At 40.2% G+C, this 27,129-nt stretch overlaps 1 protein-coding gene across 1 annotated transcript in view; it reads left to right on the top strand.

The window, feature by feature from the left end:
* The first annotated feature begins 421 nt into the window (after nucleotides 1-421).
* Nucleotides 422-27,129, top strand: part of SH3RF3 (SH3 domain containing ring finger 3) — a 92,449-nt gene continuing 65,741 nt past the window's right edge. The window contains exons 1-3 of the mRNA XM_088051279.1: nucleotides 422-448; nucleotides 563-838; nucleotides 7,544-7,639. Of these exons, the coding sequence (XP_087907405.1) occupies nucleotides 422-448; nucleotides 563-838; nucleotides 7,544-7,639 (399 nt within the window). The remainder of the gene's footprint in view (nucleotides 449-562; nucleotides 839-7,543; nucleotides 7,640-27,129) is intronic.

Below are 27,129 nucleotides of genomic sequence, written 5' to 3'. Positions count from 1 at the left end.
TAAGAGTATTTGGTTACAGAATCGAAAGCTAAACAAAAAGCTTCAGATTCAAAAATGTTTAGAGTTGCTCAAACAAATGCAATGAAAAATTACCAATTTGCCAGCTTTTGTAACCCTGTGAATCATCAAGCTTGTATTGTTTTGTTTCTCTTCTGAGCTTCAGAAACCAAAGCAACCCTGAAGGTCAAAGTGTCTAATATTTTACCTTTAGACATATCCAAGTTTAGTTGTTTAAACACATAGTTCTGCTTACATAGCATATTTTGCAAATTAAGGGATGCTGCTTGGTGGGGTAAGAGGTACTGCAATTTTCAGCTGAGCTACACGAGATGGACAGTGTCTTTTCTGATGTAACACACCTACCTTCTCAGGCTTACCATCATACACATCCTAGTTTTCCTGAGATCCAGAGTACAGCATTATGGGGCAGTCTGCTGCAGTCATTGGGGTAATTTGGTAAATGATCATGGCTGATCAGTTTGCTTCTAGCTAAATAATGACTTTAAGAAAGATATTGGTGCTGGCTGGAGATTGCTTAAAGGTGTTTGTTTTTTTTCCCCAGAGTGTTTCTCAGCTTCCCTATGGCAAAGCCCTTTACACATATGAGGGAAAAGAGCCTGGTGACCTCAGGTTTAACAAGGGGGACATCATCATCCTGCGGCGCAAGGTGGACGAGAATTGGTACCACGGGGAGCTCAATGGGAACCATGGCTTCTTCCCCGCCAGCTACATCCAGTGCATCAAGCCTCTCCCACAAGCTCCACCTCAGGGCAAAGCACTTTATGACTTTGAAATAAAGGATAAAGATCAAGACAAGGATTGTCTGACCTTCACCAAGGTAGGGGAATAGATTTTTAAAAATCGTTCAGAAGTCTGCTTTGGTAGGGAGTGATGGGGCACATGTGGTGCTGGCAGCTGGGTCGGGAGCACAGGGGTGCTGAGGTGGGTGGGACACCTTCCTGGTCTTCCTGGCCTCCCTGACCTACCCTGCACTCTGTGAGATAGCCTGTGCCATGAATAGCAAGGCTGATATAAAGCCAGGGAAGCTCAACAAGTAGAACTGGCTACACACTTTCTGAGAACATTTTTTTCCCTCTAAAGAGCATGCATTTCATCTGCATTGAAATGTTCCCCAAAAATAACTCAAATTTCAGGAAAAAAAAAATCTACTGGAAGTGTGTCTTTTAATATTCCTTATTGGATCAGATGTTCCAGTGTTTTAAAATTGCATTCAGCTTCAAAATGTATATTGCATCATACCATATACCAATTAGCAGTTGAAATACACTAGCATCATAATAGTATTTCCTATTTTAAGAATGTAAAAACAGTAAAAAGCAGACATTTAAAAAACATTCTTTGGGTTTTTTTAAACCAAAATGTTTAATAAATTCCCATTGGAATGAGAGAAAACTGAGATATTGTAATTTCCTTTGGATTTAAAATGTCACGTTTTCCCTTTCACTCCCACCTCCCCACCTGCTTTTTGCCTCCCACTCCCCTCCCTAGCAATTTGTGTTGACCTTAGATGGGTTTCATGGATATCAAGAAACCCACTGTAAAATAAATCATATCCCCTATTGTTAATTTATGGCAGTGAATGCCATGAAGAACCTGTTCATTGTCATTTTCTGTTTTATTTCAGCTGTCTGCGGCTGTTATAGTATCACATAAAGTAATAACAGTTATGCTGAAAATGAATATGAAATAGATGGTAAAAATATCCTTCACCAGGATTTTACTGACCTCCTCTTTTGAAGCTACTTATTATAGCTGAATGAATTATTTGCAGCATATAATTTTCTCACCGAATGTAACATCTTTTTCACTCATGCAGTGCTTCTCAGCAGAATGCAATTTCCTAGACTGTATACTTTCTCATATTTATTTAACAAAGGATTTGTAAGCACTTTTGTTCCATAGCAAGTGAAGTGTTTGATTGCAAACACTGCAAACCCTGCGACTAACCAGCCTCCCTGGAGCTGTGAATCTCTGTGAGAAAGTGGGCTGCTTAGTGAGAAGTAACAGCCATGCACTAACAGAAAGTTAGCCAGAAGTTACCTCTGAGACCTTATCAGTAAATATATATTTTCTGGTGTGTTGTTTTTCTCACTGCCTGCCCAGAGGTACACTGGTGACTTCTCTGAGATGCAGTCTTTCTTGTCTGCTTAAAGTATTCCTTGCTTTCCCTTACAGTCTTAAGAAATTTAATAGGTATGCCAGGCAGTTGTGGTCTTTTTTGTTAGAGCAGGTCCCTTCCTAGACACTTTTGTATTTGATATATTTGGTGCCATATATTAGAAAACCTCCTTTACAATAACTGCCTTTGTATAGTGATAGTTCTCATTTTCTCGGCTGTCCAATGTCATTCTCACATGGAGCATTTCTTCCTGCTGTATAGCTCTACTCTCAGTCTCTCAGTTCTCCTTGTTTTCACCCCTCGTGTTACTGTCGGCATCCTTTTATCCCTGATGACTGTGTTTTCCCCAGGGGGGTTTGGTTTCTTTTCTACTGCTGTTTTCTTCTTTAGCTCCTTCCACTACACACACTGTCACCTTGTAACAGTTTTTATGTCCTGCCTATTGTTCTCCCTGACAGTGAATAATCTATTTTTCATCTTGGGACTTCACCATCATGTTTTCATCAATTTTCTCAATGCTAATTTTAGCTGTCACCTGTGCTGATGAAGGTTCCTGTTTAGCCCAGATTATAGATCATCTGCTGATGCAGTCAGTTTCTTTGCACAGAGTCCTGAGCACTGCAGTGCTGTAGATGTGATTTGTCACTTTGAGCAACATGCATCACTTGAATGTCTCAGTTTGTATCTGAAGATGCTGGACCACATCTCAGTTTCATCTGCACTATTTTTCCTTCCTCTGGTGGAGGGGTTACATTGGCATAACAATTATACAAGTAATATAACCTATTTGTGTACTGCAACTCATTCAAAGCTACCAGACACTTGTGACTGGATTTTACTTATAAACACGTAATAAAGAAGAGTTCTCCTCTAAAGAGAAGCTATAAGAAGGAAACACAAACATAGGGATCTTCTATATCATGTTGTTTTGTTGTTCTTTTGCTGGACTTTGCTTTTTCCCATCCCCCTTGTTGCTACGCACTCAGAATATCTACTGGTACAGTAAAAGAAAACAAAGAAAGGATATTTGGTGTTTCCTCTTACTAATATGTTTTGCTACAGTTTTCAAAATGAAAATGTTCTATTGTTCCAGAGGTGTGTTGCAAGTAAATGAAGTCTACTTTACACAGATCTTCATGAAGAGTGCTGCAGGGTGCTTCTGCCATTTGCCTGTTTTCATCTCCTGTAGATAAAACACTCTCCAAATAAAAGGCCAAAGATGTAAATTTCAAAATTTTTATGTGTAAGAATAAAATCAGGAGCAGCAGACAAATAACTGTCATGAGTATCCAGTGCAAAAAAAAAAAGCTCCCACATGTCATTATTTTATACCATTTGGACTTCTCCCTCAAGTTCTCTTCCCAGAGAAGCCATACATACAGGCATAGGGCCTCACCTCTGTTCTCTCCTCTGCCCTGTCTGTAAGATGATAGAACAGCCTAGATTTCCTACTTAATATGTTTTCTCTCACTGTTTGGCAGTGGTTAGCCAAGCCAGGCAATTATTTTTCCTGTGTAACAACTGGTTCCAGCCTTGTGTCAACTTTGCACCAATTTAATGCCAGTAGTTTCAGAAGGTTTACTCCTGATGTTCCCTAGTGCAGTTGTGATCATGCTGTGGCCTACAGAGCCTAATTGCATGCTCTTGGGATATACTTCTTAGCTCAGCTTTCTAATCTCTCCGAACGTGGTACCACAGTATGGACATGGGATCCTGCTGTCTCTGTTTTAAAAAATAATCTGTCCTCCTCTGGGCTGTGGACACTGGTACAAACCATGTACAGGAGGATTCTGCTCTCAGGTATAGCAGTGCAAATCTGAAGTAGTTCCATGACTGTCCATGTAGTTGCTCCAGCCTTACACAGAATCCAGTTTCAGCCCACACATTTGTTTTGGTGTTCAACCACCCTTTACATGCATGGCCTTCACATGGCCATCAGAAGGCTGAGCAACGCTGGTAGATGAGTCTCAAACCTGTCATGGTAGCATCAACTGTTCGCCATGCTTCATTGCTCATCACATTTTTAATAACATCAACTGTTTCCGTCATTTTCCAACACTTTCATTCCCAGCCCGCAGTGGTATCTAACAAGAGCCATGCCAATCTTAGAACCATCACATCCCATACTTGTTCCTGGCTCTGGAGCAGCCCCTTAGCATTCAGTTCCAGCAGCATTTGCTGTTCACAGAGGGACCATCCCAGCAATAGCTGGTGACAGGGTTTCTCGTGCCAGCTGGCAAGCGCTGTCACTGGCCTCACCAAGTGCCACGTGGTGCCATCCTGCCACTGCTGAGATCTCCCCAGTGCTCTAGATGGAGTAGTTATCTCTGTAGAATAGCAGGCACAGCTGCTCTGTATTGCTTCATTAATGGCCATTAATGACTAGAATAAAATCAGGCTGTGAATCATGACTGTTATTGGACACAATTTTGTGCTGTTTTCTCAGCAAAAGGATTCATTTCTCTGTCAATCAGATTGCTTTTTAAGTGATTTATCTTTGACTTTTTTTCTGATAATGATTATAAACTGTAACTGCAGGTCCCACATGCCTGTCACAAGGCTGATCCAGCCCTGATGAATAGAGGGAAACTCGAGCAAGAAGGAGAGAGCAAATAATTAAAGGCTCTAGCAACAAGCATAAAAGGAGCACGACATATCTTTGTCCAAACTACAGTGGATACCATTGGCTTTTGAAATAAGATTTGAGGCTTGGATTCCTTTATGCTGCCTGGAAATCAATTTAGTCAATGTGAAATAGTGAAGTTCAGAAAGCTGAAGTGGTATGCCAAGAGATCTGTGGCGTTTTGCTATTCATGATCCTTTTGGGAACCTTTCTAGGAATTTAGCTATCCAACTAATGTAAGGTTCTAAAATAGTTCATGCTGAAGCTTTCACCAGGTCACTGTATAGAATGATGTCGTTGGCTGCAAATTCAAAGAAACTTTCTAGAAATAAAAAAAAATCAAAATATTTTTTGGGATTTGCTGTAATTCTGGAGATTTTCAACACCCTTCTTAAAACTAATTATGTAATGGAATTCTCAAGAATTTTCACTTTGCTTTCCCACAAAGATGCTCATTTTGAATGTCAGCATATCTCAGGATGCATTTCTCATATATGATCATATTCAGCAGCCAGACTTGGCTGAACCAGTGTGTTCAGTGTGTGAAAATGCTTCCAGATTTCATGCATCCATGGGAGGTAAAGCTGAAAGGGATCTTCAAAGGTCAGCCATTCCCCACCCCATCCCTGAGCAAAGTCAACACAGGATAAATCTTTCCTGCCAGGTGTCTGTACAGCCTGCTCCAGGGAGGGGATTACACAGTGCCTCTAGCAAAATCTGGTAGAAAGCTTCTGGGGTTCTACAGTTTAAATTCTTTTTTTTTTAAGTTTCTTACATGTGCAAATAGATGCAAATATATATACATTTTTATGCAGCGCTGGGTTAATGGTTGGACTCGATGATCCTTTGTAACCTGAAGAGGTCCTTTGTAACCTGAACAATCTATGATTCTGTTCATACCCAAATGTATGCACTTACACACACGTAAGATTATATACGGGCATGTAGAGTAGACTTCATCACAGTTTGTGTTTTTAAAAAACTCCTTTAAGGAAACAGCTGAGCAAATATAAAAGGTAGGAACACTCATAGCAGGTCCCTGAAGTGATGCAATTGTTTCTTTTTCTCGTTTACACCCTTTACCTAGATTCTAAATTTATGCTGATCGGTCTTTTGTAAGAACATGTGGAAGCTTTGCAGAGATGCATTACTGTCAGTTCTTTAAACAGATCAAAAATGGTCTGTGCAGACAGGGCTTTGGAAGGGAATGCTATCTGTTTCTTCAGGAAATTAAATGCACAAATTCTTTTTGCATCCTTCCAGCTGTAATAAATAGCTGAAGGACTCAGTTTGTAGCCATTTCCATGAGCTTTCCCCTAATGGATCATTCAGATGAATAATTCAAAGGAAACATTTAAACTATTTCAGAGTGCACGTGTTCAAAATGCACATGTTCAAAAACTACAAAGTACATCACATCACATCCTTGTTCTGGTCATTTTTTTATCAATGCAAATCCGTAGTCTGAACATCCTGGATCAGGAATTTGTGGGGTTTTTTTCTATGTGAGAAGTATCTGCAAAAAAAGCAGCTGCCCTTGCCTGGCCATTTGACATCAGTATCTTGTTACAAGGAGCGTGGTAGACCATATGTAAGCTCTTATTTTCACAGAGTAGTGGGGAAAAAGTGAGATCGGCAGGGAACTCTGCCTCAGCTTTCTGGAGGAAGAGATTTTTTTTTTTTTTTTTTTTTTTTGTAAATTTTTGCACAGGAGCAGAGAAATATTGGATGCCATGAGGGAACAAAGCTGACTTCCCAGCTTCTCTCAGCCTACTCCTTCCTTTTCTAGTAGGAGATTTGAGCATCCAGGCAGAGCCCCATTGAGAGGGCTGCCTTCCACAGCTGTTGTAGAAAACGGTGCTGGTTTATGTCTGGGTTTAGTATGATGACCCCAGAAGACAGGGATGGTAGCAGAAATCCATTGACAAACTGAGTAGTTCAAACTGGGAAAAGTCAGGGTTTTGTTCTAGTCATTTGAGTTTTCCTAATGACTTGTACGTTCTGGGTTTGAATTATTTGGTTTGTACTTTGTTTTATCTCTTGTTTTATAATCACAAAGAAGTTCATAATCTGCTAAAATTCTTAGAAGGTTCCCTAGATTAAATATAATATTAAAATGCCATTGGTTTTAGGAATTTAACTTTTATTTAAACTGAAGGTGATCCAACAGGTGAATGCAATTTGGTTTTTTTGCTGTGTTATCTTTGGCTTTTTATCTGCTTTGCAATTTTACCTTATAATTTTATTTTAAAGAAAAACTGATATTCAGTGTGTCAGAAGTGTAGGCTTGTTGCTGAGCACCTTATACTATTCCTCATTGTGTTTTCAGGACTACCTGTGCTGTACTGGTGCTTCCCTTTGAATTTTGTTCCAGAGCAGATAAGGACCACAACAGACCCTTGGGTGCATGGGGGCAACTTCATGCTGAGGAGTTTTCATCTATAATTTACAGGTGACCTCTTGGGTCAGACATTCTTCTTTACCCGTAATGAAGCCAGGAGTTTTCTATTTTCACCTGCTGTGCCCAGACCCTTGGGGCCACTGACAGCCAGCATGAGCTGCACTGGTCTGCAGGGTGCTTCAGTGCACTTTGAGTGGGATGCCTGGGATAAGATGCTGGGCCAGGGATGCCGCTAGACCAGGATTCAGGAAACGCTTTTACCTGGCTTAGGACCTCCTCTGTGTACTCACTCTCTAAGCTATAATGTGGGTAACTAAAAATTGGCATCTTTCTACTGAAAATATCTGATTATGTATTTTGTATATATCTCTGATTTTAGGATGAAATTTTGACAGTCATCAGGAGGGTGGATGACAACTGGGCAGAAGGAATGCTGGGTGACAAGATTGGCATTTTCCCTATCCTCTATGTTGAGGTAAGTTTAAAACACATGGTGGTGGATGCTGGTCTTGAAATCTTGTGGGAGTTTTGTGCCTACAAGGGCAGGATAACTTCAAATATATGAGAAGGATAAACTAAAACAGAATTACTGAAAAGGGAATTTTTGATTGCTGTTTGCTAAGGCACTATGGGGTACACCCAATTCAATTCAAAGCATTCAGCAAAATATGTTCCATTAACTCCTTCTAAAGGCTTCTCCTTTGGTGTAATCTCCACAGTGCACAGGGAAAATAGGGCAGGATGTCTGCAGTCGGGATACCTTGCACACATTTGAGGAGAGATGTGAGTTTTGGGCTGGTGGAGAGCAGCAGGTTCAGCCGTGGTCTGAATGCACAGACCTTCAGAGGGGTGCTGAGGGTGTCCTCTGCCTCAGCAGGGGCTCAGGCACCTCCACCCATGTGCCCAAGGGCTCTCATTCCATGTGTGCCAGACCCATCTTTAACCTGAGCTCTTTCCTGTTGTAATTTTCACAGGATTCTTACTTCAGAGTAAATGCTGAGACTTCACTTCCTCTGTGCAGGCCTGTGGTTCCACCTATTCCCACTGCTGCCTGTCCTCCTGCTGGTGGTGCCCGTCCAGCCAGATACTTGGGACCAGGGCTGCAGCCAGCAGTGGTTGCCCTGCCAGTGCAGCTCTGTTGTCCAGGTGCCAGGTGGTGTCTTTGAGGAGCTTTCCTCCCTCGTGGGTCAACCAGGGGTGCAAAGACCAGAAGGGCACCACATGCAAGTGTACTTTTCTGAGCTGCTGCCACTCTGCACCCAGTACTCAGAGCAGTTTCACCCTGACTCTGCTTGCAGACATTGTCTGGTGCCTCTCTGTAGTGAAGAATCTCTAGTGCCCACAGCAGAGCCTGCTGTACTGTGTGTGGCTCTGGTGCCTGCCTCTGAAATTATTTCTCCAGATTTCTTAGTTAGTGATTGGAGACAAAATAGAGATAATTAGTATCTGACTACCTAATTATTAACTCCGACAATGACCAATTTGGAATAAACCATCATTAATATACATTGCATTCCCACAGTTGACAAGAACAAAAATATTAAAACCAGAATGTGTAGTAACTGTTATTGGGAAACCAGCTGCCTTGCATAAGTTAATGACTAGTTTTCTTCTATTCTGAATGTTTAAGACATGTTAAGTTTGTTGTGATTAAATTAGAAAGCTGGGTTTCTCCCAGATTTCATCCTTTTCCCCTTGTTTTTCTCATCCTGGGAAAGTACAGTGTTACTGTCCTGAATTCTGCTGGAGAAGAAGTGAACTGGGGATCTCTGCACGGCCAGCCACCATTGCACCTCACCACCTTTCCCCAGCTCTAGTTTCATCTGTAGGCTGGTACTGCCTATGCACTGTGCAGCATCCTCCCACTCCTAGGTATCTGTTCTCCATAATTGCTGCTCTTGAAGGGTGAAGGGCTCATAACCTCAGAACAGCCTGTAGGGAACATGTGCAATGTCTTGCTGAAGTTCTCCAAGCACTAGCACATCCTGGGTGGCCATGGAGGAGCAGGAGTTGTGCAGAGTCAGAACACTGATGCTTGCAGATTCTGAAGAGCTGCAAACAGGCAGGCAGCCAGCACCAGGGGCCAAGAACACATGTAGGAATGTCTGCATGCATATACATTCATACCAGACAAACAAACATATTATATGTATATATATGTGTGTATGTATGTATATATGTATATATATATATGTATATATATGTGTATATATATATATGTATATATATAGTGTATGCAATTGTATACACTTATATGTATATTCATGTATATACACACACATGTATTTTATCTGTATAAATTTGAAATCTGGATACTCGAAAGGCCTATTCAAATGAGATACTTGGGTGCCACGGCCATAATATTTGTGCAGTGCTTTGTAAAACCAAAGGGAAGTGATCCTCCAGGCCACCTATTTCATCCACATAGTGGATGAAGGCTTTGTTCTGAATATGAGCTTATGCAAGTATTCAAGTTATACAATTATGTTTCTGTTGTCAGCTTCAGATGTTATTTTGCATTAAAAATTAAAAGGAATCAGCAGGTCAAGTCCCAAAGAAGTTTTGAAAATCTCAGTGCTGATATTTATAAAAGAAATCCATTAAACAAGTAGTACTTGAATGTAAAAACACTCCTCAAGTCTTTCCAAGTCCATTAAGTGGTTTTCAAAATCTTGGCAAAATGTGTAGAATAAGCAAAGTTTAATTCTCACAGTAGCCTTCTACTTGTGTCAGTTGATTGGCTGAAGTGTGTGGGATTTCACATGGCATCCTAAGCCCTGCACTCCGGATAGAGTGAATTCCAGCTTGGCAGCCTCTGATGTCCCCGGTTGCTCCCACGGCCCAGACAAGAGCTCTTACCCTTGCTGTGCAAGCCAGAGCATTAGAAAACAAGCCGGTCACTTTGAGAATCTCAGGGTTTAGCATGCCAAGGCTACAAACAGTGGATATAATCCTTGTTGTGGCCCCCTGTGGTAACACTTTGTCCTGGCAATGTGCTGCCATATCCTTCACACAGGTGTTTGCACAAAAGGCTTTTGCAGTTGCTTACAAAGCTTTTGCAATGGGTGGTGAGGAGGGGTGGTTAGCAAATTCCTCACCAGGATCACCATTTCTGTAAAGGAAGCCCAGAAAGACAGCTTTTAGAGCAAGACCGTGGTGGCAGAAAGAGGCACAAAAAGCCAGCAGACATTGAAATATACCTTGCCCCTGCAGAGTTTTAGAAAGTCTTTATCTCAGCATTATATTTGGTTATCTTTACAGCCACATGAGTGTAACATGGCATGGATCTTATTCTTTATTCCTTACAAGTGTTTAACAAGCGTGCTTGCATGTCTGCAGAGAGGGTTTTTCCTGCCTCTGTAGTATCATCTCTGTCCCAAATTCAGAGAAGCTACAAGTGGATAAGGAACAAATACTCACAGCTCACAATGATTACTTTTACAACATGAGTCACAAACAATATGTTCTGTCAAGGAGAGTTTGGGCTATTGTTTCTTCTTACTTTATTGCTGTCCCTAATAAAAGTCATTTAGTCTTTTTTAAACAAAGATAATTTGTTTTAATTTGTCTACAGAAAAAAAACCCACAACATAATGAAATTGATCCTCAGTGTGGCTTCTGTCCTGAAATAAGCATATCTGTATGGTTTGAAGTCATGCTCTTGCTAAGAGGACTTTTGGACCTGCCAGGAATTCAAAGCCCTGAAAAAATTGATTTTATTTTATTTATTTTTATTTATTATTTATTTTATTATTTATTTATTTTTATTTATTTATTTTTATTTATTATTTTTATTTATTATTTATTATTTTATTTAAATTTTTTCTTTTATTTCAAGCTAGCTCCTTCATTCTTAATAACTGCTGTTATTATCTCTGTTTGAAAGTTTTGTTCTGCTGCTATGTGTAAAATTGAGAATAATGAAGAATAAAATGTGTCATAATAGATTTAAGTATCTTGAAGTGAAATTTGAGGGCAATGGTATTGCCAAGTATTTGGAGGGACGCATCCTGCTCAGATGGGCAGGAACTGGAAATTCAAAAATCTGACCTGTTAGAGCAGAGTTTCTGCCTGCAACCCCCAGAGCAAAGAAGATTGACCAAGATCAAGAAGCCTTATGAGTCAGTGGTAGAGCAAGGCAATTATATTGGGCACTGTGACTGTAATATCAGCAAATTACAATTGATGAAGTGCCAACCCATTGTTATAATGTTTTATGGCAGCACGAGCACTGAAAGCTGTGATTAAGTAATATTAGGAGCTTTAAAATTCTTTTTACAGAGCAGCCAAGCAGAGTAATGAGGATCTTCTCCTGTTCTTCACAGTCAAAAAAGAAAGAAAAAAGTAGAAAGGAGGTCTAGGAGAAAGAGGGAGGAGGAGAATGGGCAGAGCCGATGGTCTCAGTGCCCTGCAGCATAGGTCCAGAAGACTTCCCAGGGAAAACAATTCTTGCAAGTCAGTGTTTAAAAAGAGTTCAACCAGAAGTGAAAATAAAACAAAATCCAAAGGCAAATGTACTTCTTAAAGAAAATAATGATTTTTCATTCCAAAATTATCTTTGCAGAGCAGACCATCCATTTAAGTTTTGTGCTGTACTACAGGATCTAGCAGTCATCCTAAAACAGCTTAACCCACACAGGGGAATGTGAGCACATTTACCAGGATCCCAGCTGAGGTTGTTGAGTAGTGTCACGGAGATCCATCTTCCCAGCAGCAGAAGGTCCTTAGCTGTATAACTTTGCTGAGGGTAGCCTTTAGTTAGCTTGCAAATGAATGCAGATGGTTTACACTTTCAGGCTGGATGGCAGATTTTCTCCCTTTTTTCTCTATATGCAGATTCTCATCAGCCATCTCCCACTATGCTGGTGTCCCCAGTGGCAGTCATCACAGCTATATTATTGAAAACTCAGATGTGTCCGCATCTGTATTTCTAGTTCTAATAGCTATTTTAACCATTTTCAACAAATCATTGTTGCCCTGTCCACTTCTTTTCTATGTTTTTTCTCTCCTCAGTCTGTTTGGTTTCTCCTTTCAGCTGCAGGACAGATGGGTCCCTATGGGACTCTCATAATAATTAATTTAACCTTGATGTCTGACCCATCATTTATTTTTGTGTGGTCTTGGTGGTAGCACACTCTGAAATCTTTCCAAGTATCTTTCATAAAAGCCTTCCAAAAAACCTGCAGCATTAGATGTTCATTAAATAGTAACATTTGTTTGGTGCCTTTTTCAAAAAGAACGTGCAATCTCTGTTTTTGAGGACTGACAAAATGGTTCATTTTAGCCTCGCAAGTATCATTTGATGTGAATAAAAATGGAAGCTTTTGAAAGGTGGGTAGATGGGAGCTAATGTAGATGATTTTAGAAAAGCTGACTTACTAAATCTCAGAGGAGCAAATTAATCCCAGTAGTAAGTAGGTGTAACACTAATGAGTTAAGAATTATACCCATTAACATCACAATTGATTTTTTTCTGTTCTCTCTCCTTTTGTATGTCAGATAAAAATGGAATAAGAACCTTGTTAAGCTGACAATAACGTAAGCTCGAAGAGATGTTCAGCCAATTTCTGCTGAAAAGCTTTATTGATATGCATTTTCAAGTTTTGTACGTATTCTTGTTCTAAGAATTTCATTCCTGCACCTTCATAGCTTCTAAAAAATTGCCCCCACTTGTTTTTATCCTATATAGAATACTATAGAATATTCCAAGATACTTTATGGTATCAGATTCCTGTGTGAATGGAGTGCAAAATACAGTTCTCATGTTTCACATTCAAACTAAAACGTGCAGAATTTGTGTTGTAGGCTGAAAGAGGGATCTCTATTTTCACATCAATCCATTAATAAAACTCATTGATTTAAAGTAACCTTACATGCTTACAAAGTAAAATAACTTATGGAAGTTCAAATAAAGATTTTGTTAGTCAGGAAAACTAAAAATATTAGCTGTAAGAGGTGAAAAGAAGATTAAGTATACAACATATTACAATATATAAATATATATTTGTCTATTATGTATATATTATATATTTACATTATTTTTAATCTGTGGCCTATCTTTTCTGCATAACAGCTTGATTTCTTATGTACCCTTTTGCTTCTATAAATAAAGAACCTTGTGCTCTTTGATTTAATTTCCTATGTAAAATGTAAATTAGCATGACTTTGGGCAGAAAATTTTGAGTTTTTTTAATTTTACTAGTTTCTTTTAAGTTCTGTGTTGGTTTCTAGCACCCTTCATAAAGTGATCGTTCATACAGATTCTCTAACACTTTCCTCCATCTTCAGGATACAAAACTGAGCTGCACTGTCACCTTTTGACTTAAATGTCAGGTTTCCCCTGGACTATCTGAGCACCTCAGCTCTATAGACCTTTTTGAGTTACTCAGTCCTCTCAGGCTGTGTCTGGACAAGTCAAAGCAGGGCTGCTTTCTGGTTTCTTTGTCAGGGAACACCATGTTTACACTGAAAGTTCATCTCAGGTGGGTGCCACAGAGGGGAAGCCTGCATACAAGGATAGGTTGGAGTACTGTCATACTTGAGTCATCCTCCAGCCCTGACAATGATGAGATCTATGTGAGCCATGGTGAGAGCCAGCATGTATATTTAGACACAGCTGTAGGTTGTGAAAATTTGCCTTTTGAGAACTGACAGTTTTAGTTACAGGTCTTCTCTTGATTTTACTCTTGCCTACTTTCATTTGAATGAACTCAAAATTATTCAGATTTATATGTTATGACCAATATTTCTGTTCATCAAAACCAGATCCAAGTTGTTATCACCTCTTATTGTTTCAGGGCCTGTTAAACCAGAAACTTGCCAGCTGTCATATCCAAAAATATCTTTCCCACCCACCCCTGCTAATTATGAGTAACATGTGAATTTCCTAGACTGTGTTTTGTAAAAATAACTCTCTGGAGCAATTTATAGCAAAAAAGGTTTCCAGCACAACCAGCTTAAGCACACAACCTTTGCAAATAGGCCCATTTCCTGAGTCTTTCAAAGTTATATCTATCAATTCTGTGTCTGTACAGGGCATTTTTGAAGTGCTGCTTCCTAGATGCCAAAAATTAGGTTCCTAGGTATCTAAGCTGATCTGATAACAAGACTTCGATCTATAGGCACAATCTACTGAAGGATTTCCAGCACTTCCCCTGCAAAATCCAGTCTGTCATCTGCTTGGTGCAAAACTGACCTACAACTGCTGCCATTTCCCTGTGCTCTCAGCATATCAGCCCTTCCCCTCACCTCCAGATCACCTCAACCATGCTTGTTTTCTGGTCCTGGGTGCAATTCTGTCTCATTTCTGTTATTTCTACACTGAGTTTTGGGTTCTGCCCCAAAGATTTTGTTCTTCTGTTATGGTAGCAGTGTTGCTTGTTTTGCAAAACAAGTACCAGTGATGACCTCAGAAGGAACAAGTAAATAGCACAGCTCTTTGAGATAACTTCTGCCTGTGCAACAAATGTGTTGGATTTGCCAGTGCTGCTCAGAAGCCTCTGAGAAGATGGAGTCTCTGCACACAACCATTGCAGTGACAAACTCCAGCAATGCAGTTGCCAAGCACTAGAAAATAGCATTCCCAATTGAGCATACCCACTATCCCAGGGCTCTGAGTGGAGTCTAGAGGATATCATCAATAGTCCATGCTCTCTAGAGAAGCTACTGAAGAGATCTTTGATCTTTTCCAGCCATTGATCACCTCTGACAGCTTCTAAACATTGTTTCAGCACTGATGACTTCCTGGGATCTTTTTCCTTTTGAAAAGAAAGTATATTTCAGTCTCACTTACCTAGAGCTAATGCATGAATGTATATTAAGAAGCTATATGTCAACAGATACACTGTCTAACAGCTAATTAAACATAAAATCCTAGAGGATTTCATTATTTCTCACACCAGCATTCTTCATCTTGTTTCCTAGTGTCCTTGTTAGTGCATGTTGCACATCTTAATTAACTTCCTTCTTGGGGAGCTTTCCTGATGTCTTAAAACTCTGAGTGGGGATCTTAAATCCAAGTGTAGACATGGGAGGTTGGCAGGAGGGTTTGGGGAGATAACCCTGGCAAACGGGCTGCCTTCTCTGCCCCTTTTTCGGTGGCCACAGCCCCATGAGCAAAGAGCAAAATGTTTCCATGTGTCTGCCACAGCACTGATGCTGAAAATGAAGAAAAGTGAGTCCAGTATTAAACCCCAGACTGTGAAAGGACCTGGCAGAGGTGGAAGCATATGTTATCCTTTGCTGTGCCAGTGGTGGATAAGATGGTCTCCACCAGAGGGACAGGAGGGACAGTTGATGAGAGTGACACCAAAAAGGAATTGCCAAGGAGTATCTGTTAGAGCCCCCTTGGATCTCTGTTTTCAGAAGAGAGCATGTTGCATAAGTGTGATGAAGAGACATGGATTTGACAGATTCAGTGGATAAGGAATGGTCTGGGTGGCATTCAAAGAGTGGCATTCAAAGAGTGGCAGTCAACATCTTGATGTCCAAGTGGAGAGCAGTGATGAGTGGCATTCCTTAGGGGTCAGTATTGGGACCAGTGCTGTTTTAAACTTTTGTTGGTGACATGGAAAGTAGGATCAAGTGTACCCTCAGTACACTTGAGGTTTTCTGATGACACCAAGCTCTGTGGTTTGGTCAACACACTGGAGGGAAGGGATGGCATCCAGAGAGACCTGGGCAGGCCTGAGAGGTGGGATCATGTTAACCTCACGAAGTTCAACAAGGCCAAGTACAAGATCCTACACCTGGGTCAGGGCAATCCCAAGCACAAGAACAGATTGCATGGAGAATGGATTGATAGCAGCCCTTAAAATAACATCTTGGAGGTGCTGGTGGGTGAGAAACTCAAAATTACTCTGGAGTGTACAGTCACAGCCCAGAAATCCAGCCACATCCTAGGCTGCATCCAAAGCAGCATTGCCAGTGGGGCAAGGAAGATGATTCTCTGCTCTCATGAGACCCCACCTGCAGTGCTGCGTCCAGCTCTAGGGACCCCAACATAACGAAGATGTCAATGTGTCAGAAGAAGTCCAGAGAAGGGCCACAAAGTTGATCAGAAGGCTAGAGCACTCCCCTGTGACGGGGCTGGAACTAGATGATCTTTAAGGTCCTCTCTAACCCAAACCATTCCATGATTTTATGCTTATTCTACCATGGTAAATTGTCACAAACGTCTCTGAGCTTGACCTTTTGAACTTTTAAAGAATGACAAGTTTCCTGATAGGATGTAGCAATGAATCGGGTTTTTACCTCTTTCTTTACTTCTTATTGTCGCAGATGCTGAAATGGTCATACTGTTTTTATTCTAGGCACAAAGAGATCTGGGAGCGTGTGTGTATGCTGAATGCATGCTTCAAATAATAAAAGTAACAGATGAAGTTGGTTTTTTGCCTAAAAATGTTATTAGCTGTGCCAAAACCAGATGTTTAAGTCTGAAATCCTCTGACATTTTGTTAGGTGTTAGAGCTGAACATTGAAAAAAACAAATTCAAAAGACTAGAGGAAGAATCTGCAAATTAAAAACAAAAATCAGAAACAGGGGAAGATAGTTGGAATTAATTTAGGAATCTCTATCTTTTCCAGATTTTCTCTAGAACACACAGGACTCCTGAGGGCTGACCCTTTCGTGTTTAGTCTATCCTGTAGAAGAAATTGCATTGGTTTTGCTTACTTTATTCCTTTACAAAGTAGACCAGCCATTGTTTATTTTATCTCCTGTTGCATTGTTTTTGAATGTAATACTGGCATTCTTTTAATCTGACAAAAGCAAGGGTGCTGCCAAAGGGACTGTCCTGCTTTTACGTCATGTGTGACAATTCTTTCCTTCTGCCCTCCATGTTCCAGGACCACCAGATATATCTGTGTGCTGAGATGAATCAGGGAAGACGCCCTGTTGAAAGCTATTCATTTAAGTTGGAGCTGTTGTTTTAGTTTCCAGTCATACCTGTTTCATCATCCCATTTACTGCATAGTAATGAACATCCATGCTGATGCAGGGCAGAAGGAGGGAGGATAGGAAAGGAGGCCATGTGGTATTTCACACTGCAGAAAAGGACGTCTGTGAGGGCAGCAGCTCCCACCCACAGTTATCCTGCAGCAATTGCTGCCGTTGCACCGTGCTCTAAGCCATCATGCCAAAACGGTGAAGTGAGGAATGTGGGACTTTGTGCAAGCAACCTCTTCCACCTCCTAGTTGTCCCTTGACTTACCTAATTATTTTATTAAGTTATAATTTTATGACAAAGTATACTAGATACTCCATAAACCAGGTTAATAATATTAGTCTTTGCTTAAGTGAGGCTGGAGGGAGTGTCCTGCTCTAAATCTTGCTTTGAAGTCTTCCGATCTGTTTAGACACAATTGAGTCAAATTGACAGGAAATTTCATGAGAAAGCTTTCTATAATAGTATTTTTCTGTAACAGAATTTTTCTGGAAACCTTGGGACAAAGCAGGAGAGGTGCCAGAGCATTCAGACAGTGATAGACTCATGCTGGAGATATTTTCCTCTTACCACATGGCTAAAGGGATGGCACTGAGCGAAGAGGCAGCTCTGTTTCTCAAGAAAACAACCATGCAGAAGGAGGGAGAGCACTCCCTGATGGTCATCTCCCTTACCCCTTTTCTCTGATCTGCTTCAGTCTCAACAACATAGTAAGGAATTTACAGTCATAACTTCCTCTTGTATCCTTTTTCTTTTCTTAGTCCAGGAGGAAGGACTATGACTTTAACCTTTGATAAATAATTTCCTCAGCATCTTCCCTCCTTGCTCCAGTCTATTGCTTAGACTTGCCTGTTCCCAGCCAAAGCCTTTCACTTCCATAGGTGCATCGCTTAGGATAGAGATGTGTGTGGTTATATTGATTTGGTGGATGCAAGGTTTTACTGTCCCTCAATATATGAATTATGGGAGTGGAAGAAGAACTATAGAAATGATTAATACTGAATTCTTGGAAATGTCCCAGGCCAGATGAGATCTGGGAGCTCTTGATACTGGCACTGAGCTTCTCTGCCTTACAGCACCTGGGGGGCTATCATTGTTTAACCCTGGCTGGTTACTGCTTAGGGTCATGCTCTGTCTCAAGCACAAGGTTTTGTCATATGGTGGTCCTTGAAGGCACAAAAGCACTCTTGAGGCTGAGTTTAAGGTCAAAGGCAGCTCCACACCATTCCAGTGACATATAGGTCTGCCTTTGCAAGGAGAACTCTCACTAAGCACATACCTGAATTTTCCGTGCAGTACACAGTTAAGTGTGTTACTTTGGCCACTGGTTAAAGAGGGGAAATGTACTTTCATGGCAAGTAATAAAGACATTACCAGTGAGAATCATATCCTCATGAATGGTTTCATTCATTCATGTGGCTGGCAGTTCTACCAGTCTTTGTCCAACCTGATTGCTGAGCTTTTGCAAAGATCAAACTCTTATCAGGTCATACCCTGATTATGGCTACATCCTTTTTGCATCCTTAGCAAATACAGATGTGCCTCATTATTGACAGTCTGATGTGATCATCTGCTGCTACTCCTTTCTTTCTTTCTCTCTGGAGCCTTTTCCTGTTCTCTAGAGCCCATAAAACTTGCCCTTACTTGCAAGCCTTTGCTTACTCATTACTCTCTCTGCCTATTGTCTTTTATTTATTACTGAATTTCAGCTATGGCAATCTGTCAGTTTTTTTTAATCCAAATTTTCTTCCATGGTGCTCTGTTTTTCACTGTTGTGATGAATGCTCCAAACATCTGCATGAGCATCGCTCCTCTGGATTCTTCTCTAAAATTGTTCTTGGCTGTGATGGCTAGAAAAGATGTATGTTGTGCAAAATCCTCTGTTTGTCTTCCTGATAAGACTGTTGCATTATATATTTTGTCTATAACTATACATTGTCTCTTGTCCCCATCCTAAATCGTGCTTTCTTCGGGCCAAGAGCTGTCTTGTTCTGTGTTTACATAATGCTTCTCACAATGGAATTCTGATGCGTGGTGGGAGCTTTTCAGCATTTAATGGCAAAAATAATAAAAATATGAATAAATGTCTCTGTGTGACTGCATCACATGATTTGGTCACAGTTTGCAGAATTTCAGTTTCCTTGGGACAACTTGTCTCTCTGCCTACAGAATGCAGGTGCAATTCAGGGCAGTCTGTTTTCAGAAAGGAATGTGTTAGGAAAATATTTGAGCTTGAGTAATTCCACAGACATGAAAAATACCCCCAGTGTTCTGCAGTTTCAGAAAGATTTCCTACTGTGCAGATTTTTTGCTAGCCCATTCCTTTTGCCATCTCAGAGTTCAAACAGCATGGCCTAGAGCAGTGGTTTTCCAAATTCCTTCCACTTGTAGCATACTAGCATAAACAGCATTTGCATATGGATGTCATAAAAATGACTAATGCTGGCAATCATCGCACTTTATTGCAGTAATGTGACACATGTGCTTGAGCATCCTAAATGATCTGCTCCAAGCTCATTGGGGCTGAAGAAATGGCACACCTCTTATCTAGCAGTGACACCTGTGGCAGTGCAGGCTTGGACAGAAAACAGAACATTGATCCAGTTCCAGATGAGTGTACAAGAGGCAAGGGCACTAGCTGATTCACTGCACTGGGTATGTGTCCTTTACCCTAAACCAGAAATTAAACTCAAAAAGTTTAATTAAGAACAAGTAACATTTCTAGTTTGATAGCCAGGGTGTTCAATGTACTTTTGACTGCAGCTGTTTCAAGTCAATGAAGAGACCTCTCACTCTGAACTCAACCTTGCCCCCAATCATATTTTAACATCTTGGATTCTCCAGAGAGGTCTATAAATGGTTCTTTGAGGTGAGGGGCAGTGATTCATGCCATGAGTGTGACGCTGAGTGCTGCCATTTTCAGTCAAGAATTTTCAGAATTTCAGAATTTAGGGAATTTATCACAGTTCACCCTTGTCAGATTTTTCTTCCACAAGGTGAGGGGGGAGGGTTGTGAACCCAATTGCATCATTGTATAGCACAGAAAGCTTATTTTCATATCTTGCAGACTGGCTTTCAGTTACTGGTCAAGGTTCCAAAAAAACTGAGAAGTGTCTGTTATGCAGTGTGAAATAGCCACAGCCCAAGCCCCATAATGCCATCCCAATCTATTGTCTGCCTTTTAGCAGTATGACAGAAGTATAGAGGTCTCCAAGGTAAGACAGGGTTATGTAAAAATCGTTTTAAAATAACTGGTCACTTCATGGAGCAAAAAAGGATGCAAATTAATGCTCCCACTGAGGAAAAAGAGCCATGCTGCTGTACCAGGCGTCAGCACATCTATGTGGGAAGAAGATGCTTTAAATGTGCAGGCAATTCAAAGTAGAGTTTGCTCTGTAATAACCACAGGAGACACACACTCAAGCTGTCAAGCCATGTTTCTCCCAGCACAATTGCTTTTTTCATCTGTTTGCATAGTTAAGAAGACCAGTCCTCCTATCACACAAACAATTCATGTATCCTGGTACATTTGCCCATTTCAAACACACATAGTTCATCTCCCATTTCAGAGAAACATCTCAGAACTCTCCCTCCAGGGAGTCATCTGATGGTTTGGTGAAACAGCAGCACAGTATGTCCTGACTCATACTTTCACCCCAACTGGCAAACAGTAAACCCAAAGACTGGATGCATCTCTCCGAAGACACAGCAGTTTTGTGACAGACAGCTGACATCCATTTGTGTTGGCTGCTTCCAGAGAAACATGCAGTGTGACCCTGGAGCTGATGCAGGAACCCTCCACCACAACCAGCAACCCTGCTTTATAGCCAGCTGTAGCAGAAGCTCCATGCACACAGAATCTAACTATATAGCCCCATGGGATGTCACACTACTGTAAATACCCTGTACCACATCCAGCAGTCCTTTTCTGTCTTGTATTTGAGAAGCAGAAGCCAGAAGCCTATGTAGTAAAAAATGTCTCTAAATATAGTACACACAGAGCAAAGGCTGTTTATCACAACCTTTTAATACTAATATCTGCTTGAGTTGTATATACCTTGGCTCCTTTTACAATTAATTGAACCAAAACATTTTCTTGGCATTTGCTTTCATTCTTCATTTCTGCTTTACCAGAGATAGAGAGTACAGTGCATTTATTTGTATGCGATCCCCCACAGGTAATCTTCAGTTACAGGGCATAAAACTTAATTTTCCCCAAATGCACAAGATTTCTTATTCTATACAAAGTTGTAAATCTTTGCAACAAAGACTCCTTGCTTGCTCAGTGTAGGCAAAGCCTTGCATTACTTGAAAAATTACTTTGGCTTTGCCATGTGCTCCTTGTGTTGCAATTCCAAGAGCCTCCAAGACCTCCAAAGATTTATCCAACTTCATGCTTTCTGCAGGTAACATTGATGGTGTGAGGTGATGGTGTAGGTCTTCTTCTCATTACCCACCAGAACACTTTTCTTACCAAATTTATAAAGGACTTCAGCAAAAATATGGTTTTTTTCTTTCATCCTTTATGTTTTGTCTCATTAAGCTGGAAGCAAGTGTTTTCCTTAAAAAAAATGATGTATTGTTGCTTCTTTCACACAACCCTGATAATTCCAAAACCAGCATTTTCAAGAACTATTTCCAGGAACAAATATGAGAGTATGAGCAAAAGGGCACAATGTCATGTCTGGTAGCATGTGTGCACAGTGCAACTATCAGGAAGAGAAAGGTCTCTGCAACAACATAAGCATGATGTTCCTCATTCACAATCCCATTTATAATTACTTGGGGTCACACAACATAATTTGGAAGCCATTTGCTTCAAGACTCCCAGGCCTGGTGTATGTATTATCTCTGAAGACATCCTCTGCCCTTAGTTTGTGATACTTAACTCCCTTAGCTGATGGTATTTATTGAACCTGTTAATTTTCTGTTAATTCATAATTTTAAGGGTATTGTTGATCACTTGAGGAAGCAATAGCACCAGGAACCTTGTGAAACATTAAGGAAGGAAGGAGGTAGAAAGTTGCCTGCAAACTCTGAAAACACAAAACTTGGCTCTTTCTAAAGATATTGCACAGAGTTTACATGTGATCCTTACAGCTCTGCTCCAGGATCTAAACAATCTTTCCTAGCCTGTGCTGAAGTTTTAGGTACAGTTGGCTACTAGTGAAAGTTTTCACAAGTGAAGGGCTTTCTAGATGCAGCACAAGGTTGCTTCAGAGGGCTCCCATCCTTGCACTAACTGGCTGTAATGATACAGGGCTCATACAGCTGCCAGGTTTTGGTGAGGCATGAGGACATGATCAGAACTGCTTCTGAAAGCCTCCTGATTCATCCGGGTCCCCAGCCAAGGTTGCTGCCCAGTGTAAGACTACTCACACTTCTGCTAGCACCAACCTCTTCCCTCATGGTGCAGGTGGACACCTGGACTCAGGAGGGGAGTCACAAAGATTTTCCAATATACAAGAACAAGAGTGAAGGATACTCAGCATAGTCAGAAAGCTGGTGGCTTTCTGTTCGGAAAGTGTTAGTGTTGTTTAAGGTCTCCCATGGCCATTCCCCACACAGGAACTTTCAGCCAGGAGTCCAAGTACCCTGTTGAACTCCTAAACCACTTTGGCTTTGGTAATTTCTTGTCTTAGCTGAGAAGCATCATCTGTGAAACAGTTTCCTGATTGACATCTTGTCAAAACAAGCAAGTTCCTGGGAAGTACTTAAGTTCCAATGAGTTTCATTTTTTGATGAAAAAATAGTTTGTCAGTAAAATCTACACAAGCTTCAACAGGGACTCTTCTGGTACTGAAATTGGTGCCAGATGGGCACCAGTCCTTCCACTGTTGAAGGCAGCTGGAGTTTTGCCACTGACTTCAAAGGAATTAGGATCAAGCCCATGAATTCATGACTGCACTTTTTACTTAGCTTTCTGAATAATTTATAAGTAAAAATAGGCTGTATTCTCCCACTCTTTCTGATGTTGAGTAAAGCTGTGTTTGGTTATATTTTTTGCTTTCAAAGGAGCTTTGGTGTAGTCATGAGTGTCTCATTATGGAAAAGGGTGTCCATAGGGGACAGATAGAAAGAAAAAGGAAATCCTTAGGCATATCGAAGGCACACAGCAGATCAGAGATTCAGAGATGACAGATGAGAGCAAGAGAGTCCTCATACTTGGAGCTGAAGGCTAAATAGCTAGCATTGTTTCAGGAAGTGGAGGGGGATCTAGAAATCATACTTCTTTTTGGTGAGTTCATCTATTTTTAATGATGTTGCATTTAGTTTTATTTTCTTTCTTCTCAGTTCTTTAGACATTAGTTTCCATAAGGTTTGTTGCCATGCTTAACTCCTGAACAGACTTTGCAGCAGACTACACATTTCTCTGGGATACACCAAACTTGTTCTCCAGCACTACAAACCATTTTCCTTCTTAAAACTAAGGAGAAAGAAAAAAAATTCCCAGTTCACCACCCAGGGCTTAGTGTTTACTTCTGTTGCATGCATCATTTATTTTGATTCTGCAAGATCATGATGACACGCTCTTCCAAGCACATGCTGTTCTAATATGCTACATTCCTTCAGCCCCTCAGTGCGTTAGAAGTGACATCGCTGCTAAATGAGAAAGATCTTGTGTTACAGGCAAATAGATTGCTAAGTACTGCTGCCTTTCAAAGACCCATGTTGTAGACAAAAATTATTGGCTTGCTTTTTCCTGACTATACATTGTTGTGTATGTGGATGACCCTGGTTAGGAAGGCTATCTGCTGTAGGGTTTTAGGAACTTCATTCCTTGAGAACATGCTGACAATATCTAGCAGGCTTTTGGAAAAGAGAATGAGACATATGCCTTAACCTATGAGTGGAGGAACAGAACACTTGAAGTTTAAGATGTGTCATAGGAAAGTATTTCTGCAGCTATCATTTTGTCTGAATCTGCTCAAGCAAGCGCATGTACTGCGCTTCTTATATTTTCTGTGTGCATGGAATAACTCTGCTCTCAATCACTGTGTGGGTTTCAGAAATCTATCTTCCATGATGGATAAACCACTTGCAGAAAGTCTGTTCCACATTTTCTTGTTCCTCCCTGGCAATAAATTAGAAAAGGCAATAGTGGATTGTTAGAGATTAATACAAAACCATTAAATAATGTTTTGGTTTAGCTATAGTATTTTCTCTTTAACTGTGCTTTACTAATTACTCTTTATAAAATGGCATCTAAATGAATAATTGAGGCAAGATTTTGTAGGTTTTGCCAAATGAATTTAAATTGTCCATGGAGTACTTTGGAGGCTTTCTCTAGACACTGTTTAATCTGAATTACCAAAACATGTAAAAAATTAAAATTATAGATACATTCAATATGACTTGGTTGAAGAACCTTTAGCACAAATTTGTCTGCTAATATCCCACTGGTAAACTCTTGGAATTGCTGTGTGTCCTCTGCACTAACTTACCAAAGAACATGTAAAATATTAGGTAAAGAAAGTATTATGTACTTCCTCCTAATGTCCATTTGAATCAAAGGCTGTTTTGTTATTTGGCTACAGCAGAAGAAAGATTGTAATCCTGCATTTATTGGTAGGGATAATAGTAAGGAAAAGCTGTTTTAGCTTTCTGAAAGACTACTTTTTAGGTCTGAAAATGCTTTTACAGACACAGTCCTCTCAGGAACCCAGCAGAGACAGAAGAATCCTGTATAGTTATGCCCTTAGTTACTTAATAATCTCACTGTGCTTCAGAACATAAATTATAATACTAGCAAACTAGTTTAATGAGGGCATATGAACTTAATATTTCCTGAAAATACCTGCTTTGAAGTGAAAATGCAGTAATAAATTCAGACTGTTTATTTTAATCACAAAATCGGATATGGAACTGCAAGTTGCCAAAGTCTCCGCAAGGCATAAAGTAGGGATGTACATGATCTTCTCAATATTTATGAACTGTAAAGTATAAAAATCAGCAGTCCCTAGGTGAAAATATTTTCAGTCTTTCAGGGGGACATTGTGAAGATGTTTTATTAATAATTTTAATTTTGTTTTCTGCTCTGCTCAGTGGTTCCTTTCTAAAAACTTGAGCATGTTATTTTTCCTTTCCAATTTGTTCTTTTGTATTAGGTATGTAGAGATTTGAGGGGATTTGTAACTTTTTTCTTTTAAAATAGGTTTGAGTCTTATACCTGTATTTCTTTTCTATATGTTCTGATCTTATACCTGTATTTGAGCAGCACCATTCTTTAGCTAATAGTTTCCATACAGACAGAAAAAAAGATTTTGTAGCAAATGGAAGTCTTAATAAAGTGTACTTTTTGGTCCAAATTGGCTCCAATTTATCAAAATACTGAATCACATGTGTAAAACTGAGAATTTAAGCAATCTTTTCTTATTTAGAAAAGAATGACATTTTAGTCATACATTAGTAACACTTTGGTCTGCACAGTATCAAGTGCATGCTGAAGTAAATTTGTAAGTCACACAGTGAAGTCCTCTCTTTGGTAGGGCATATGTCAGTCAAAAATTAATCCCTTACCCAGGGATTCAATGACTAGAAAGTAAGAGTATTCAATAAAAAAAATTGTCCTTCTTACAGAAGACAGCACTATCAGTGAAACGCCACAACCCAGGAGCTGCTGTTGTGACCACAGTGTATCAAAGTGTCCCTTGGAAGTATAACCTGGGATAGAATAATTTTGCCACTAACATGGATTAGTAAATGCACTGGCTTATTTGTCAAGGGAGATGTAGTAAGGATTAATTATTTAAATCTGATCTGAATTTCCCATGTTTCTTTCTTGTTCCATAATAATAAAAAAAATAAATTCCAAAGTAATAATTTTCTATTTGAACTAAACCTAGAGTTAATTGTCACCCACACTGGACAAGAAGTAGATTTTCCTTACTCTTCATTCCATCTGCGTTATGTAAATAGGTGCATAATATTGCCTATTGAAACTGTAGTTCATTAAGTCATATCAGGATATAAAGAACATATTTGATCCCACATGGGGCCATCAGTATAGATGACAGTTTCTCTCCTGTATCTGCTCATCCTTTTAAAGAGAAATATGTTGAAACCATTTACAAGTGGTCCCTTTTAAAACAACATGTATTAGAAATTAGAAGTGTGCGTGCATATCTGTGTGTGCAAGCCCATGCAACAGAGACTGAGAGAAACTGACCATAATAAATTCTGCAGAAAAAAAAAGAGAGATTTATGTGGAGACTAATAAAAAATAATTTTGGCAGTGAAGAAGTCCTGAGTGATGTAGCTTAATATTTGGCACCTATGTGGTAAAGTCACAAGTATCTAAGACAGTCATATCTAAAAGCCAGAAGAAGGAAAAAAACCTCTCCCTTAGTTCATATCGCATGGGCTTTCTGCCTGGATGCTAAAGTCATGACAGCTTGCATTGTGGCAGGGTGGAGGGTATGGCTTCCTGATCAAGGCCACCAAATTTTTCATGAACAGCACTTGTCTACTGCTCCCATTGTACGAAAAGGTTGTTTGGCAGTGAACGAGGCTCTGTGCACAGAGGTATCCACTCCCACCCTTCTTCACTCCCAAAACCAGATGAGCTGGAGCTGTCTCTGGTACGATTACTCACAGCTGGGGAAGGTCTTCCTGAGAAATAGGCACAGTAGTTCCATGAACTGAAACTGGTGCATCCTTATCTCAGCATGCAGGACTCAGAGCCAGTAATTACTGAGACCCTGTGAAAAGTTTTACTGCACCATCTCATCATGTCTCCTGCATGATAAAGTCCCTCAGATAATAGAAGGCTTGCTGTTGCAAGATTTTGCATTTCTAGACAGGATTGCAGGGCTGCTGGGAATGTTTGACTGGTTTGGCACTCAAATCCAAGCCTTATCCCTCTAAATCGTATGTCAAGTTTTCTAGGACATCCCCTCTATAAAGAATGGATTTGGGGTAAAATCAGTCTTGCTGTAGTCTCAAGGGCATAAGTCTCAAGCCACTTTGGGCTTAGCAGGACCAGAAATTCAAATATAGGATCTTTCTAGAGAAGGGATCA

This window comes from Pseudopodoces humilis, chromosome 2 (assembly GCF_049639895.1).
Source record: "Pseudopodoces humilis isolate 2021_Gansu_Grassland_sample_001 chromosome 2, ASM4963989v1, whole genome shotgun sequence".
In the NCBI taxonomy this organism is placed as follows: Eukaryota; Metazoa; Chordata; class Aves; order Passeriformes; family Paridae; genus Pseudopodoces; species Pseudopodoces humilis.
The sequence above is the reverse complement of the archived record's forward strand: the minus strand, read 5'-3'. Positions and strand labels throughout refer to the sequence as shown.